This window comes from Sminthopsis crassicaudata, chromosome 2, assembly GCF_048593235.1.
Source record: "Sminthopsis crassicaudata isolate SCR6 chromosome 2, ASM4859323v1, whole genome shotgun sequence".
Classification (NCBI taxonomy): Eukaryota; Metazoa; Chordata; class Mammalia; order Dasyuromorphia; family Dasyuridae; genus Sminthopsis; species Sminthopsis crassicaudata.
Window position 1 is genome coordinate 37,818,875 of NC_133618.1, and position 18,962 is coordinate 37,837,836.

Below are 18,962 nucleotides of genomic sequence, written 5' to 3' on the forward strand. Positions count from 1 at the left end.
ACCACTACTACTACTACCTTAGCCTACTATTATTACCATCACTCCAACTATTACTACTACCACCAATAACTACTTCCATTATCACTACTACTACTACCACTACCATCACGAACTACGCACTATAACCACTACCATCACCACTTACTAGTACTACCAACACTACAACCCCTACTACTATCTATCAGTACTACTACTACTACTATTACCACTACCACCACCCACTGCTATTACAACCACCATCACCACCACCACCACTACCACTACTACCACCACCACCACCACTATCACCACCTAACATATGACAATTTTTTTTGAAGTTTTTATTTTCAAAACATATGCAAGGATAACTTTTTCAATAGTGACATTTTAAAAACCTTGTGTTCCAATTTCCCCCTTCCCCTACCTCCTCCATGTAATCCAATATATATTAAAGATGGTAAAATATATATAACATTTAACACTTTAAAGTTTTCAAAACCTTTAGCTAAATTCTATTCCAATTGAAATGTTATCTCACAACAACTTGTAAGACATGCCATTATCGTTGATTTCATTTAAGAAGTAAGGAAACAGGAGCAGCTAGATGGGTGTAGTGGATAGAAGTCCTCCTGAAGTCAGGAGGACCTGAGTTCAAATGTGACCTCAGACACTTAATACATCCTAGCTGTGTGACCCCAGGCAACTCACTTAACCCCAATTACCTCAGAGAAAGAAAGAAAGGAAAGGAAAAGGAAAGAAAGAAAGAAAGAAAGAAAGAAAGAAAGAAAGAAAGAAAGAAAGAAAGAAAGAAAGAAAGAAAGAAAGAAAGAAAGAAAGAAAGAAAGAAAGAAAGAAAGGAAGGAAGGAAGGAAGGAAGGAAGGAAGGAAGGAAGGAAGGAAGGAAGGAAGGAAGGAAGGAAGGAAGGAAGGAAGGAAGGAAGGAAGGAAGAAAGAAAGAAAGAAAGAAAGAAAGAAAGAAAGAAAGAAAGAAAGAAAGAAAGAAAGAAAGAAAGAAAGAAAGAAAGAGTTTGAAAGGTTAAAAAAGCATTTACCTAGGATCACATAGCTAATAAATATCTGAAGCTGAGTATGAACTTGGGTTTTCCTGACCCCAATTCTAAGATTCAATCCTTAGGTCCTTTTAGTTTGTATCAAGGAAGCTAATCAGTTTGATGAATTTACTGGAAAGTGAGCTTGGGGACTTGAAGCATCCCTTTCCATGGAGGGTATAAACATATCAACTGATAATCTCAATGAGAGATTTCTGGAGGGTTGTCTAGAGTGCCAAAAAGAACTGAGTCATGGAAGGGAGTAGTAAAACATAAATCGTGCTCTCCCACACAACCATGAGTTATATGCACACCAATGTAGGTTTGATAGGAAATAGTGGTTTTCTCTAAAATCTCCAAGTTCATTTCCCTTTCAAGGGTAAGGTCCTTGGGGACAGTACCATAACTCTAGAGTCTTACATGTCCCCGGAATGAAGAAGGCATTCACTGAAGTGCTAGGAGGTGCCTCTCAAGCAACCCCAAATTTGTTTTCCTTCCATGGGAGTCCAAATCCTTAGTGTAAGGGAAGGGGAAAGGGAGCAAGCATTTATTAATATATGCCAGGCATCATGCTAAGCACTTTACAGCCATCATCATCTCATTTGATCCTCACAATAACCCTGAGATGTAGATGCTATTATTACCTAAACACTCCCCCCCTTTACAGATGGTTAAGTGACCTGTCTAGGACTACCCAGTTAATGTTTGAGGTTGCATTTGAACTTGTCTTCCCAACTCCATTATCTATTAGGACAACTCACTGCCTTTACCAGAAGACTCAAAGATAACCTTTAAGGCCCCTGGGGTGACTGTGGGATATTCTGGAGTATGAGGAATTGAGAATTGTGTTGCTTTATTTACAGATTATGAAGAAATCTTTTTTTCCCTGTATTTTGTCTGTGAAAGACTATTTAGTACCCCAAAACAATACTAATTTTTGTTCTTTCATAGGACCTTGGAGAGCAACATGAACTATCCTGAAGTTTCCAGAGCAAAATCTGGTTTGAAACAAGCCAGCCAAAGTGGGATGATGATCATTACTATTAAAAAAAAAAAAAAAAAAAAAAAAAAAACTAAACCCATTATTCCATAACACTATGGCTTGGGGTGCTAGACCCTGGTTTTCATATAAATGAAGAAACTCAGGCTCATAGAGGCAAAGATATCCAGCTTTCTTATAACCCTTTAAGGTTTGTGATGCTGTTCAGATATGTTATCTCATTTGACTTTCACTTTGATGACAACTCATTTTTCAGATGAGGAAACAGAGGCAGATAACTTAAGTGATTTGACCAAAATCCATGTAGCTAATATGTAACAGAACTAGGGACTCCCCTAACTCACTGTAAGTACTGGGCTCATTTTGTCACGGCTGATATGTATTGAGTTCCTAGTGTGCAGAGTTTGGGGGGCGAGGGGCGAAGATTGCTAAAAAATTATAAAACAGGGCTGGTCCTCAAGGAGTTTGCATTCCAGTGAAGATATATGAAAGGATGACAATTCAATTCAGTAAGTCTTTGTGTAATAAGATCTTGGGTTCATGGATCTTTGAATCTAGATTAAGGGACAGGATATGTAACAATAATGGTACTTATCTAGAACTTTTTAGACATATTCACTATCAATTCTCTGACTCTCACAATATCCTTGTGAAGCAGGAAGCATATGTAAAATTATTCCCATTTTAAGATTAGAAAATTGAGGCCCAGAGGAATTTAGTGCTTCCCCACGGCCAATTAAACAGGGTCATCAGTTTTTTATGTGCTCTTTGGTAATATATTGAAGCCAATGTCAGTCACTCAAGTCAATGAGCATTTATTAAGTGCCTATTTATGTGTCAGGGGATGTACTAAGCTCTGGATGTACAAAAGGCAAAAAACAGTCCCTGCTCTGAAGGAGGTCACAATCTAACGGCAGAGACAACATGGAACAACGCTGTGCAGATAAGGTATAAGTGGGATAAATTAGAACTAATCAATAGAAGGAAGGTACTAGAATCAAGTCATCAAGAAAGGCTATGAATCTGTGGTAGAGAAATTAAGAAGAGGGGTGACTTGGGAGGGAGAAAAAAACGATGCATTATCTAACAATGGTTCTTTGAGGTGGGTACCACAGGCGTTATTATGACCATTTTATGGATGAGTTAAAACTTAAAGCTCACAGACTTATCCATCATCATACAGAGTAAAAGGGATGACCAGGATTTGAAACCAGGGCTGCTGACTCTACTGAATTTGCCACAGGATACTAGATCAAAATGCTGGATTGAGGGATCTTGAAGCCCTCATTTTACTGTGGTCCAGGGACATTAAAAAACTGGCTCAAGTTCATAGAGGTAGTAATCCTCTGAGATAAGATTTGAATGCATGTCTTCTAATTCCAAAGCATTCCCTACTGCCTAAAAAATCTTTTAAAAGGCTTTGACTAGATTGTCCCATCCCTCATCTTATCTTCCCTTTCACACTCAAAAATCATGGAAAAAGGCTTCTACCCTCTTTGCTTCCACTCTTTTCTCCACCTCTTCTGACTTCTGACCTCTCCCTTATCCTCAAACAGCTCTCCCTCCAAGTTTACCAATAGCCTTTTGCTCAGAATTGATCTATATTGACTTCTCTGTAACTTTTCACATTGCTGATCATCAGATCTAAATGCCTGGCACACAGTGAACATGTAATATGTGCTTATTGGCTTTTGAAATGCTGGGGTTGACCACCCTCTGCTGGATGTGCCCTCCCACTGGGTTTCTTTGACATTGCTTTCTTCTGGTTTTCTTCCTACCTGTCTGACCACTCCTCCTCCGTCTCCTTTGCTGCTTCATCATCCATCTTCTGTCCCTTAACTGTGGGTTTCCCCTAAAGCCCTCTTCTCTTCTGGCTCTGCACCATCTCTCTTTATGATCTCATCAGCTCCCATGAATTCAATCCAGACTTGATCTCCCTCTTGAGCTTCAGTCCTTCAATACTAGCTGACTATTGCTAGATCTCAGTTGGGGGGTGGTGTTCATAAGCATCTCAAACTCCCCATGTCCAAAATGGAACTCATTATCTGCTGTCTCTAAATTTCCATTTTTTCAATTGGGGATACCCCTATACTCACTGTCACCCAGTTTGCAACCTCATTATCAGCTTCAACTCATGTGTTTCCTTGACCCATCAAGCTCTCTTCAAGTTTTGTTGATTCCATTTCTTCAACTCCCACATCCATCTCCTACTCCCTGCTTACAAGACCATTACTGTAGTTGAAGTTCTTATCATCTCCTCTGGACTATTTTTTCTCAACTAACAGGTAAACATTTTTTAAATATTCTTTTAAAAAATGCATTCCAAATTCTCATTCTCCCTCTCCTACTCCCCTTGAGAAGGCAAGGAATTTGATGTCGATTATACATGTAAAGTCATGCAAACATATTTCCAAATTGTCCATACTGCAAAAAACACCACCATCATAAAAAAACAGATTAAAATAAATCCCAAAAAAAAGAGAGAAAGAGAAAGTTTAAAAGCATGTTTTAATCAATTCTTTCTCTGAAGATGAATAGCATTTTTCATAAGTCTTTTGAAACTGTCTTGGATCATTGTATTGCTAAGAAGAGCTAGTCATTCACAGCTGATCTTCATTCAAGTGTTATTTTTACTGTATACCATGGTCTCCTGGTTCTGTGCACTTCACTCTGCATCAATTCATATAAGACTTTTCAAAGTTTTTCTGAAATCATCCTGCTTGAGATTTCTTATAGTACAATAGTATTCCAGCATAATTATCTACCACAATTTGTTCACTTATTTCCTACTTGATGAGCATCCTCTCAATTTCCAGGCCAAAGACCTTTCTAAAATTCTGTACAAGTCATTTCTTCCTCCATTTAGAGCATTCATAGGCTCTCTTGCCTAAAAGAAAAAACCACAAATTCATCAGCAATGAAAGCCCTTTGCAATCAGTCTTCAACGTCATTCTCCAGAATTACTATATATTACTGCCCCACATAGACAATATGCTGGAGCCAACGCTCTTTGCTCTTCCCTGAATTCAGCATTCCATCTATGACTTTACTATTATTTCCTCTTTTCTGGGAATACCTGCTCATCTCATCTCTGCTTCTAACCATTGCTGGCTTCCTGGAGTCCTGATTCATGGGCCAGCTTCTACAGGAAGGCTTTCCGGCTTCCTAAATTGTTAGTTTTCTTTCCCTTCTGATGTAACCATGTAATAGCTTACATTTATAGAGTGATTTGTGTTTTGCAAAGTACTTTACAAATACATCATTTGATCCTCACAACCACATTGGGAGACAGGTAATATTATTATCCCCATTTTCTAGATGAAGCAACTGAAACAGAGATTAAGTGATCTTCCCAGACATATAGCAAGTCAGTATCTGATGCTGGATTTGAATTCATGTTTTCCAGCCCTTAGAGTTCTATTCATTATGTCATCTAGCTGCTTCAAATATACAATGTACCTATGCATATGTACACATATATGCACACACACACATACACACACACACAGCTACATACATGCTTGTCATCTGCCTATTCTCCCTGCCCTACCCCATCTCCAGAAGACTATAAGCACTTAAGAGGAGGGACCATTTTCTATTCTGATTTTATCCTGAGTATCCTGAATGCCTTGAACAAAACAGGTGCTTCATGAGACTTCATTGCATTTAACTGGACTATTAAAATCTGTCAGTTTTTCCAGTATAGTCACACTGAAGCACAAAAGCCTATGAAGACTTGGGAACTAGATGATTTACACTGGAGATGGCTTGCTGACTTCCTGGAGGATTCTAAGAATGCAGCTACTCCCTTAGATTTGTCCCTAGCCTTTGGAACTTAAGTTTGTAGGCCTTGTCAGACCTCAGGCTCCATGGACAGAGCCTTCTAAGGATTACTACTGTCTCCTCCATGCCACAGAGAATAAGCAGAGGACACAAAGAGAGTTTCCCTTACATCGCCCAACTGCCAGCTTTTCTCACACAAATTCTAGCTTCCTTTTTTTCTGTGCCTATTTAATGTCACACAGGAGTGGCCCAAACAGGAAGTATCAGGGCTTGGACTTTACAGACTCTCAGGGGAGGAGATGGGGTGAGGGGATTTGTGTTCTGACTCTGGATTGCTGGATCACTGGCTCACAGATGGGAGAGCTTAAAGGGAATTGAGAGATCATACTCCTCCCAGGATGCACAAGCAAACAAATGCCCAGAAAAGTGAAATCCCTTGCTTAAGGTCAGACACAGATAATGAAAGTCATAGAGCCCCATAAAGAACTTGTATATACCTTTGTAGCTATTTTTGTGGGGTTTGTTTTATTTTGTTTTGCCCTTCATTATATCCCCAATGCTTAGGCCAGCACCCTGACACATAATTATCAGGTTGTCTGATATATCTTAAAGCAGAGATTTCTTCTGGATATGGGTTAATTCAGGTCTTTGGATCCCTGCTTCTATATCCCCCAAGTGGAGGCTTTATTCAAGAGATCTGGGGTACAAACTAACATTTCTGGGGTCCTGTTCTTTGGTTCTCCAAATACATTATTTTGGAACTGTGGGAACATTTACTAGAGGTCTGTACATTCTGCCCACCACTTCCTAAAGATGTTTATTGATGGCCGTGAGCTGATTACAAGAAAAGTGAAATCCCTTGCTTGAGATTAGATACAGATAATGAAAGTTATAGAGCCCCATAAAGAACTTGTATATACCTTTGTAGCTGTTTTTGTGGGGTTTGTTTTGCTTTGTTTTGCCCTTCATTGTAGCCCCAATGCTTAGAATAGCACCTTGATATATAAATATCAGGTTGCCTGACATATGTTAAAGCAGCGATTTCTTCTGGGTATGGGTTAACTCAGGCCTCTGGATCCCTGCTTCATATCCCCCAGTGGAGGCTTTATTCAGATCTGGGGTACAAGCTACCGTTTCTGAGGTCCCGTTCTTTGGCTCCCCAACTACATTATTTTGGAATTATGGGAACATTTGCAATGCTACAGGTCTGCCCACCATTCCCTACAGATGGTTATTAATGGCCATGAGCAGATTACAATCATGAATCTGAAGGAAAACAGTTCTGACCTTATGCCCAGTTTAAGAGCAGAAAACCCAAAACCTACTAGAACTTGCTTGTCCCTGAAACATGATTTCAATATCCCTTTTCTCTGTCTCATTATAGCAGAATATCAAAAAATGAAGTCACATAATATACATATATGTGGGCATGAATATATACATATACACATATATATTCATGCGAGTATGTATACATGCACACACATTTGTACATGTGTGTATACACACACACACACACACACACACACACACATGGTTTCCTGAGGGGGGAGAGAGATATTCCCAAATGGATATAAAAACCAAAGATATCAATAAAAATGTTTTAAAATAGAAAGTGGAAAGCCAAGCACTGGACATCACTATACCTGAAGTCACTTCTCCTCTCTCTGAACATCAGTTTCCCCCATGTGCACAATGGGAGGGTTGGACTGGATGGTCTCTACTTCACATTTCTGTTCTGAAATCCTGTGACTTCATACCATCTTGGCACACGTAGACAGGTTCTACTTTCCTATCCAGTGAGCATGGCCTCGTCCCCATAAATAGCCGCCAAGACATCTATGATTTTATGAGTAGCAATCACATCCCTTACTTCAAAAGACCCATGACTAATTACTGGGCAGTCTTCATGAATCCCTACTTTAGCCAACTGACATTCCACCAGATCAATCAGGTGACAGTGGGCCCCTGGGCCCTTACCTAGGCTCATCCTCTCATAACAAACACGCCCACTCTGCCATAGAGTCTGTAAGTGAGGGCTTCCAGGTTACCAGGGCCAGGCAGAGCCTGTTCTCTGCCAGCCTGGCCTTTCAGAATCCTGGGTTACCTCATGTCACAATGAAACATCAGAAATCATTCCAGTTTGATCATTGTGTAATTCCCACATTGGGCCACCAGGGGGCAACTGAAGATTTGGATTCATTTCTGATATCTGTGCATTACATCATAAATTTCATAAAATTTCATAAAGTTGTCAAACTCCTGAGACCCACCCTCTGTAGGGGTCTTGGCCGACCTTGCCTTCCCATGTTCCGTCAGAAATCCCAGTAATGTCCCTGAGATGAAAATTTCCCTATAAAATCTACTTTTGGCCATGCCCGATTTACTGCTTTGGGTCAATCCCTCATGGTGCTCTGACTCATGGTGTCTTTCTTTTTACCCCTCCCCCATGCCATGTTGTTTCTCCTAACGCCACCATTCCTTGTGGTGTCTCCCCACTTCTCCTCTTTATAGCTAACTCTTTGGGGTGCTAAATCCCTTTCAGGATTTAACCTGTGAGCTATGGACACACCCCAACCTCATGGGGTGATTCCTTTCTCCCAGTAAATGGAACTTGCTCTTTCCATCATTAATTATTAAAACACCTTTCTATGCTCGCCCCAACTCTAGTTCATATTTACCATCCCTAGCAAATACTATAGTTATTCATTTTGTCTGTACCCTTTCCCCCTAAATACTTCTATCTTTTGCCAAAGAGAATGGCCATTGTCAACTCTTTACATGACCAAACTCTAACTTTTGGTGCCTACCATCATCTGGTGTCTCCATCACCCACATCAGAGAGATTGAGGAAAAATTAAAAAAAAACTAATAAGATTATGAAAAGAAAGTCAACTAGCTAGAAAAGGAGATCTAGAATCTTAAGGGAGAACATGACTTCTTGAAAACCAAAATTTGGCAAGGAGAAACCAATGAAATTATAAGAAAGCAAGAAATAATGCAAGAAAATAGAAGAGAATGAGACATCTCATAAGAAAAACAACTGATTTACCGAACAGATCAAGAAGAGAAAAATAATAAACTACTTAAAAGCTACAGTCAAAAAAAAAAAAAAAAAAAAAAGAACTTTGATACAATAATACAAGAAAAAATTAAAGAAAATTGTCCTGAAGTGTCAGAACAAGAGAAGAAAGTAGAAATAGAAAAGAATCCACCCATCATCTCAGAAAAAAATCTAGGAACATTGTAGTCAAATTCTGAAACCCCCAGGTCAAGGAGCAAATATTAAGAGCAAGAAGGAAAAAAAAACAACGTAAATATGGCAGAGCCACAATTATAATCACATAAGACCTATTAATAGCTACATTAAAAGATCAGAAATCCTGGTACTCTATATGCTGAAGAACTAAAAAACTGGTTTGTTGCCAAATACTATACCCAGTAAAGTAAAACATAACCCTGAATGAAAAAAAAAAAGATATTCAATGAATTGCCAGACTTTCAGGATTTTGTGGCAAAAAGATCTGAATTGGATAGAAAAATATATAAGAACCAAGAGAAATATAAGGTAAAAGCCAAAGATTAATTTCAAGGAACTTAATAAGGATAAACTCTATGTTTTATATGTGGAAATGTAAACCGTATGTCTAAGATTAGTATTACTAACTGGGTAATTCAAAAGAAAGACTGGGGTAGAGCAGAGTATACATGTGATTCTAAAAAGCAAAATTGTGTAGTAAAATGTAACAAAAATAATTATCTTACATAATTGATATGCAAGAGAAGAACTGATGGGGAAAGAGGGCTAGTAGTTCAGGAACACTACTCTCTCATCTGGAAGAGGTTAAAGAGAGAACAATACATTCATACACACACATACACACATGTTTTTTTTTTTTCTAAATTCAGAAAGAAATAAAGAGGGTAAGGAAATAGGGAGGGAGGATAATAGAGGGATTTTTAGAGGGAACCTTAGTCACATCAGATCAGTGAGAAAGAGAATATAACATATTCATTTAGAAGGGAATTATTAATTTATAATTATTATATTATATTATAAATTTATAAAAAAAATAAGAGGGTGAGGAAATGAGATAAGGGAGGGATAGAAGGATATATAAATTAATGGGAATGGGGTAAGGAGAGAAAGAGTTGAGGGGAAAGGACAAGAGAGGGATTATTGATGGGGGGGGTTAAACAATAAAGGGACAAAGTAGAGAAGTCAGGAGGAATAGGAAATGAGATAAACAGAAGATCAAAATAAGGAATAGAATTTATTGTGTAAAAAAAAAGCAGGGTCTAGTAATCATAATCTTAGATAAAATTAAAGCCAAAATAGATTTAATCAGAAGAAAAAACAGGAAAACTACACTATATGTCAGCCACATTAATCTGGAATATTGTTGTTGGAAATGATGGGCTGGTAGAGTCAAAAAAATATGGAAATAATGAGGTACATCAAGTCACGATGAAGTACAAGTCATAAAGGTAGGGAATTGTGTGGAATAAATTAACAGGCTCAAACCATCTCCAGATTAAGGGCAAAGCCTTGTTTGTAATGCCATGAAGTGGACAAAGCTCCTAATAAACTTGTAATTTATAAGGGGGAAGATGAGATTTTTTTAATTGGGAAAGGACCCTGAGCAAGGTATGCTAATTATTTCAATATGTGTGTCAATAAATCAACTGAAGCTGATGGTTGTTCTGTTTATACAAGATAGCCTCAAGAGTTGACATCTATAACTTAACCTCAAGATTCTACAAAGTAACAGTGCACCTCAGTATAGAATTAGCTCTATTTGTACAAAATATTTCTGTCCGTACAACAATGCTATAGGGTCAGTTTATTCCTCACTGGGGTCTACTTAGGTACTGGATAACTACCAGGTACAGGATCTTTTTTCTGGAATCCCATTAGAAAGACTTGGATGTTATTCACTATCAGAGAAACAGGATTTTTAGCATAGCACAAGCTTAACTTGATGTATATGAAATGTATGTGTAAATATATATTTATATTATTATAGATATCTGTGTATGTGCATATTAGTGTGTATATGTTTATATGTGTGTATATAGATATATAGTTATCTCTGAGTTTAATGGTAGCCTTCTGAGGTGGGGGAGGAAGGGGGAAGGAAGAGGGGAAAAAAGAATAAAGTGAAAAGTACACAGCAGAAAACAAAAAAAAAAGTACAAAGAAGCAAAGGAATTATGGACAACCCTGAACATAATGTATATTTAGTTAATATTTATTTTTAATATAATTTATATTATACATTTAATAAATAGGCTTTCTTGAAATGGAAATTTGTTGCTTGATATTTTGAATCTTTTCTTATGTTCTGTTGTGCACATGGCAATGTTTTCTTTCCTCTTTTCTATTAAATTTTAAAATAAATAAGTAGGTTAACAAAAAAAAAAACAAAACAGCTTCTGCATATGAAACATACAGTCCAGTGGGGGATGGGGTGAGGATTAGGACATCTTCACAAATATTGACCAAAAATACATGATAAACCAGTAAGAGGTTAAACAAAGTGTAACATGAGTTATAATATAACAAACTTTGTTATAAAATAAAACATGAGGTTATAATATAACAAACTTTGTTATAAAATAACAAAATATAACATGAGGTTATATTCAGCTCAACGAGCATTTTTGACTGCATCCTGAATAGTGTCAAATTCATGAAGTGGGCACAAATTTGGAGGATATTCTGAGGATAGCCCCTAACTGGATCCTGCCTCCCCCATATTGGACAGATTTTTATACTGAGGTTTCAATTGCCATTTGTCAAGATTGCTTTAAATTCTCTCTTATTTGAAGAGATCATTTTATTCATACTGCATATTTCCATTGAGCTGGAACTAACTACTAAATTTTGCACCCTCATAAATGTGGAAGCAGAATTGATTGGTGTCATTCAATCATTTTAGTCATATCTGACTCTTCCAGATCTCATTTTGGGTTTTCTTGGCAAAGCTACTGAAATGATTTGCCATTTTGTTTTCCAATTCACTGTACAAAGGGGAAAGTTGAGGCAGGCTTAAGTAACTAGTTCAGCTAGGAACTATCTGAGATCAGATTTGAATTCAGGTATTCCTGACTGCAGTCTTGGGAGCTCTAACCATTGAGCCACCCAGCTGCCAGGTGATTTGACTGGATTTGACAAATGATTGGATGTAAAGGAAGAACAAAGAATTTCTTTTTTTTCTGCTGTGGTCAACAGTCTTTGCTTTATTGACTATTGTTTTTCTGGGCATTTGTGAACAAGAGGTTTGAATATAATTTAGGAATATATAATGTATTCAACAATATTGGGGAAACTGAAAAACAACTTCAGATCCACTGTGGTGAGAGGGTATTGTGAGGGCCAGTAATTTCAGCTTCCCCCTCATTTGTTTTTGTTCAATCTTCTTTTTATTTTCAAAACATATGCATAGATAATTTTCAACATTCACCCTTGCAAAATCTTATATTCAAAACTTTTTTTTTCTCCCTCCCTTCCCCTTACTCCCTCTCCTAGTATCCAAGAATGTAATTCAATATTTGTTAAACACGTGCAATTCTTCTATGCATGTTTCCACAATTATCTTGTTGCACAAGAAAAATCAGATCAAAAAGGAAAAAATGAGAAAGAAAACAAAAAGCAAGCAAACAGCAACAAAAAGAGTGAAAATATTATATTGTGATGCACACTGAGTCTTCTCTCTGGGTGCTGATGGTTCTCTCCATCACAAGGCAATTGGAACTGACCTGAATCATGAGGAAAGAATTTCATGACTTTTTGTCACTCAAAGCTGCCAACTTAGGTGACTTGAAGGATGGTGATACCCATAATTATATATAAAGAATATTTTGAAGGAGGAACAAATCTGAAGAAGATAAAGAGGTCTGTTTTGCACATGTTAGGTTTGTAAATTCTTTAGAACATCTAAGTATTGAGCAGGCAGCTCCTTTTTTCCTTCCTTCTGCATCTTGGAGTTCATAGGCTAAATTTCTCTCTTAAGACCATATCTTAAACTCACATCACTGGTTCTCATAGGTTGATCAACAATATGTCCCTGGCCACGTCCCATGCGGTCACTGTTTGGGCCCTGATTGGCTCAGAGTGGATGTAAGTAACAATGGTTTTTATTTTAGCCAGAAACCCAGAAGCTCTTCCCCTCCCAGATAGTTTTCATTTTTTGGACTAAGTAAAAGAGACCATTCTCTGCCTCATTTCTTAGCTATCCTCAATCACTGATTGGGTATGGCTTAAATCAAACCTGAGACCTGTTAAGACCTTAGCTTAAAAAAATTAAGGCATTGCATCCAGAGCCATTTCCAGTTGTATTTTTTTTTTTTTTTTTTTTTTTTTTTTTTTTTTGCTGAGGCAATTGGGGTTAAGTGACTTGCCCAGGGTCATATGCCTAGGAAGTGTTAAGTGTCTGAGGCCAGATTTGAACTCAGGTTCTCCTGACTTCAGGGTTGGTGCTCTATCCATTGTGCCACCTAGCTGCCCCAGTTGTCCTGATCTATATCTGGCCATTGAAACCAGGTGATTCTGAAGGAGAGAATGATGCTGGTGACCCTTCCCAACTCTCCCTCCAATTCATTTGCATATCATGGCGTCATCTTCCTGATGTCATGAACAAAGGACAGACAATAACAACAAGTGTTTTGATACTGGAATTCATGAAGATATTTTAACTGGATTTTGGAAATTGGGAGACATCTGCATAGAAGTGATGATTGAATTCAGAGTGGTTGATGGAGTTATAAAGAAGGGATTGTATATTGATTTTGGAATCAGGAAGACCTGAGTTCAAATTCTGCCTCTAATACACATTAGAAATGTGACTCTAGATAGGTCATGAATTTTCTTGAAAGATCCTTAGTTTCCTCATTTGCAAAATTTGAAGGTTGAGATTATCTCTAAGATAATAGAATGTATGTATATATACATATATCACTGGGAATTATATACATACATGCAGATTAAATCATCTGAAGAGTAGAACCAGGCAGTCTAGCTCTGGATCTTCATTAGTATTCCCCCAAAAAGTAAATTTTAGTGGAGTTGATGGGGGAGCTTCCTAAAAGTCCATTGGCATTTGAGCAGAAAGCCTTACCTCCAAACAAAAAAAGCCAGCTTTTTCCCTAGACCAAAAGGTGGGGCTAACAATGATAACTTGACCTGGCATTGAAGGGTAGAACCAGGATTTATCAGTCAGCAGAGCCTTTGTCCTAAGTAGGGGCAATGGCTGGTTCTCTCCCTAGTTACAGCAGCAATGACAAGATCTCAATGTCTGATTCTATACAATGAATACAAATATTATTTTGGAAATTCTGACTAATAATTCACCTATGTTAGGCAAAGTACCACAAACATGATAATAGTCAAATTCAATTTTAAAGAGGATTCAGGAAAAAATTAAGACCTTGGAACTTAAGGCATAACAGAGGAAGAAACTCCAGGATACCACCCTGTTAGGGGACAAAGAGAATCTAAAACGCGGAGATGTCATGGGTAGAAATCACAGAATAGCTTGAGATTGATAATGGATTGCCACTACCAAGAGAAGAGGAAGGACTCATGGGATATGGACTGAATCCTGGAAAGGCTTGCTCACCTTTGATCCAGGGGCAGGAAGGGAAGAGGAAAGCATGCTCCCTGGGGGTTCTCAATTTTAATGAACTATTTTTGTCAACTAAATAGTAACTAAGCTCAGTTGTTTATTTCTGCTGAAGACAGCTACTAACCAGCACCCTCTAAATTTTTCCACCTTGAGGCAAAGTTCTAGATTATCCATCCTAGTTCTGGATCTGCTCATTTGCATGTGCCTTTGTGGACAGGCAACATCCCATAATGAGCTAAACCCTGGTCTAGAGTAAAGTTCTCATCTTGCCTAGAAAATTAGATTGTCCCAACTGACTTATATTGGCTGTGTGATCCTAGATAAATCACTTAATTTGGTCTAGGCAACTCTTTGAGACTACAGATCATTGGCAGGAAATACCAGCTTTATTCAATAGAAGGAATCTCTTCACCTGAAGTTCCTCATACATCAATTAAATGGCACAAGTTCTTATAAAGTAGAAATAACAAGGGTAAAAGTATCTATAATATCTCTCAGACTGATCTTAAAGGGTTATTTTAAGCGTCAAATGATCAGAATAATAGCTAGCTTATAGAGTCCTTTAAAATTTGTCAAATACTTTACAGAGATTTTCTTATTTGATTCTCAGAACAACCCTAAGAGGTAGGTGCTATTATTATCTATATTTTTCAGTTAGAAAATCGAAGGAGACAGAAATTAAATGACTTATTCAGGGTCACATAGTTAAGTGTCCAAGACTGGATCTGAATTTATATCATCCTGATTCCAGATCCAGCACTTTATTTACTATGCTACCCAAATAAACTAAGGTATTTAAAGTACTTTGGAAAACCTAAAACCTTTTATCAATATAAATTTTTATTTTTAAACAAGTATGTGGGCTCTACTTATAAGATTGCATTGGTATTAAGTCAGGAGTTCTTTTAAAATATTTTTTTTCAAATTATATGTAAATTTTTTAAATTTACATTTATTTTAATGCTTCATTTAAAAAAAAATTTGAGTTCCAAATTCTCTCCTTCCCTCTTCCCTTCAGGAGACAGGAAACAATTAGCTATAGTTTAGACATGTTCAGTAATGCAAAACATATTTTCCATATCAGCTATAGTAAAGCAAAGATTCTTAACCTATTTTGTGCCATGGACCTTTTTTGAGATTCTGGTGAAACCTATGGATCCTTTTCCAGAATAATGTTTTTTAGTCAGAAATGAAGTTAAAAACTAGGTCTGCTTAGGGTGGACTCCAGTGATCCAGGATCAGCAGATCACCTGAAATGTCATCACCATTTGATTGATTTAGTTTTTTGATACTCAACTCCCTCTGTTGCTTCTCTCCTCTAACTGGAGGGATGTGGGGGTAGAGTAATAAACTCCTCCCAATGTCTTCCTTTATAGAATGCTCAGATCAGACCTTTCTAAATAATTTTTCACTTTCCATCAGAAATTCCTCTTCCCCTTTTCAGAATGCCTTCCTTCATTAGAGTGTAATAAACTCCTCCCAATGTCTTCTTTTATAGAATGCTCAGATCAGACCTTTCTAAATAATTTTTCACTCTTCCCCTTTTCAGAATTCCTTCCTTCATTAGAGTGTAAAGTTCTTGAGGACAAGTCCTGTCTTTTTTTACATTTGTGCTTGGCACACAGTAGGCACTTAGTATTTCTTGAAATGAATTGAAGAAAATACCAATTTTCAGTTATGGTTCATAACAATAAGATATATTTTTCTCCATCCAATTTCACACATTGTCCTGAAATCTATCTATGAACACCTTGGGGATCAATGGACCCCAGTTTAAGAAGTGCTAAGGGATCTGAGAAAAATTCTTTGGGGGTACAATATCTGCTGAAGCCACCAGGTGGCGCTAAAAGCTTGCCAGGCCTGTGCTTATTTCCACTAGGTCTACCTGGGTTCTAATCTTAGGAAACTACTGGGTATTCTCACAGATCACAACTCACCCAGTTTCCTCTCTAAGGCCCATCAAAATTAATAAATTCATTTAGTTTATCTCTATTTCCAAAAGATCTTAATTTTCCCCACAATGTGATCTGGGAAGATTTATTCATTCATATATAGATTAAAATGCATTTATTAAAAATAAAAAATAAAGTATGAAAGATCTGATTTAAAAACCCCATTGCAACTTGAGTAAGTCACAACAGCTTATGTCAGCCTGAATTTTCCAATGTCCACCCCCGTTTTTTACCTCTTGCTTTTGTCACTGAAATATGAGCCACAACAGCCCTTTTTGTAGTGACTAAAAACTGGAAAATGAGTGGATGCCCATCAACTGGAGAATGGTTGGGTAAATTATGGTATATGAATGGTATGGAATATTATTGTTCTGTAAGAAATGACCAACAGAATGATTTCAGAAAGGCCTGGAGAGACTGACATGAACTGATGCTGAGTGAAACCAGCAGAACTAGGAGATCATTATACACTTCAACAACAATACTGTATGAGGATGTATTCTGATGGAAGTGGATATCTTCAATATAGAGAAGAGCTAATTCAGTTCCAATTGATCAATGATGGCCAGAACCAGCTACACCCAGAGAAGGAACACTGGGAAATGAATGTGGACTACTTGCATTTTTGTTTTTCTTCCCAGGTGATTTTTACCCTCAGAATCCAACTTTTCTTGTGCAACAAGAGAACTGTATGGATCTGAACACATATATTGTATCTAAAATATATTTTAATACACTTAACATGTATAAGACTGCCTGCCATCTAGTGGAGGGGGTGGAGGGAGGGAAGGGAAAAGTTGGAACAGAAGTGAATGCAAGGCACAATGTTGTAAAAAATTACCCATCATATGTTCTGTCAACAAAAAGCTATAATAAAAAAGAAAGAAAAATGAGTCATAAAAGCTTTTATTCCAAGTAGTACTTGATCTAATATTCAGAACAGATGGATAAAGGTTGAGGGAGGAAAGGGGTCATCATGTCACTGGGCCCCCACCATATAGCTATTATTCTTTTGGACATTGTCTCAGGCTAACTGAGGCCTCGGAAAGATCTTAATTTAGAAAGGCCAAGGTCATCTATTGCATATCCTGGGTTATCAAAAGTTGTCTTGACTTTTATTTTCCTTCTGGACTGGAATGCTCTAGAAGAGAGAGTGAGGCTCATGACTTTGTGCATCTCTGCCTCAGTTAAATCCAATTCACACAGCAAAGCAAGAAATAACTCTCGTGATGTCATCAGTCTTCTTCAAGAAAGAAGGATGAACAACTTTGATTCCTAGAATCACTCTACTCAGTGTCCTGACAACCTGCTACGTAATCTACCATTGACTATCCCACTGGCATTCCCTTTCTCCCCAGGGATCAGAAGTAGTGGAGATTGTTTAGCCTGCTTCCTACTCTTTCATTTCTTTTCTGTGATTAAGATGGAGAAGTAAAATAGTAGAGAAAGCCAGTTTTTACACACACACACACACACACACACACACACACACACACACACACACACACACACTCCAGCAGAAAAAAATAACACAAGCAACCCTCAACACAGGCAAGAATTGCATAAAGAGATATCATGGAGGGTGGGAGAGGCTGTGTATCAAAGAAACTAGCCTGGTAAATAGAACACAATTATAAGAACTGAAAAAAAAAAATTAAAGACACTAAATACAGTAATACAAGAAACACAGGATAAGCTTGCAAGAAATGAAACAAAAGATGAAAAATTAAATTAGAATTGAAATTAGCTCTTCAGAGAAAAAAACAGACTAACAGAACAAAAAGTAGAAAATCTTATCTAAGTGATGGACTCTCTGGGGAAGAAAAGAGTAGAACAATTAGGAACTCAATGATTTTGTGAGACAAGAAATATTCAACGTCAAAACATTTAAGAAGTAGAAGAACATGTTTGGTATCTACTATTAAACACTACTGAACTGGAATATAAGTCAAGTAGAGTTAATATAAGTAAAAAACTTGAATACCAATGTTGTATGAAGATGTATTCTGATGGAAGTGGAAATCTTCAACATAAAGAAGATCCAACTCACTTCCAGCTGATCAATGATGGACAGAAATAACTACACCCAGAGAAGGAACACTGGGAAGTGAATGTAAACTGTTAGCACTACTGTCTATCTACCCAGGTTACTTACACCTTCGGAATCTAATACTTAATGTGCAACAAGAAAATGGTATTTACACACATATATTGTATCTAGGTTATATTGTAACACATGTAACATGTATGGGATTGCCTGTCATGGGGGGGAGAGTGTGGAGGGAGGGGGGGATAATTTGGAAAAATGAATACAAGGGATAATATTATAAAAAAAATTGCTCATGCATATATACTGTGGGAAAAATTCTAAATAAAATAAAAATTAAAAAAAACTTGAATACTATATTTCAAGATATAATTTTTAAAAATTGCCCAGAGTCACTAAAATTGTATGGCAAAGAAAAATAGAAAGAATCCACTGGATCACCTCCTGAAAAAAACAAAACAAAAACCCAACTAAAAACAACAAAGACTATCATAGCCAAATTCCAGAGTTTCAAAGTCAAAGAAA

General features: G+C 37.3%; 1 protein-coding gene across 8 annotated transcripts in view; it reads right to left on the reverse strand.

Annotated features, from left to right (window-relative positions):
- Window positions 1-18,962, reverse strand: part of URGCP (upregulator of cell proliferation) — a 69,688-nt gene that overhangs the window by 48,001 nt on the left and 2,725 nt on the right. For 2 of the 8 annotated variants that reach the window (XM_074285834.1, XM_074285829.1), the window contains exon 1: window positions 7,458-8,762. The exons of 2 other annotated variants lie outside the window; for them this stretch is intronic. In XM_074285834.1, coding sequence (XP_074141935.1) covers window positions 7,458-7,486 — 29 coding nt within the window. In that variant the 5' untranslated portion in view covers window positions 7,487-8,762. Of the gene's footprint in view, window positions 1-1,448; window positions 2,010-3,806; window positions 7,299-7,457; window positions 8,763-18,962 lie in introns of those variants that run through there. 4 more of the 8 variants (XM_074285831.1, XM_074285835.1, XM_074285832.1 and 1 more) reach the window with 3 other exon arrangements.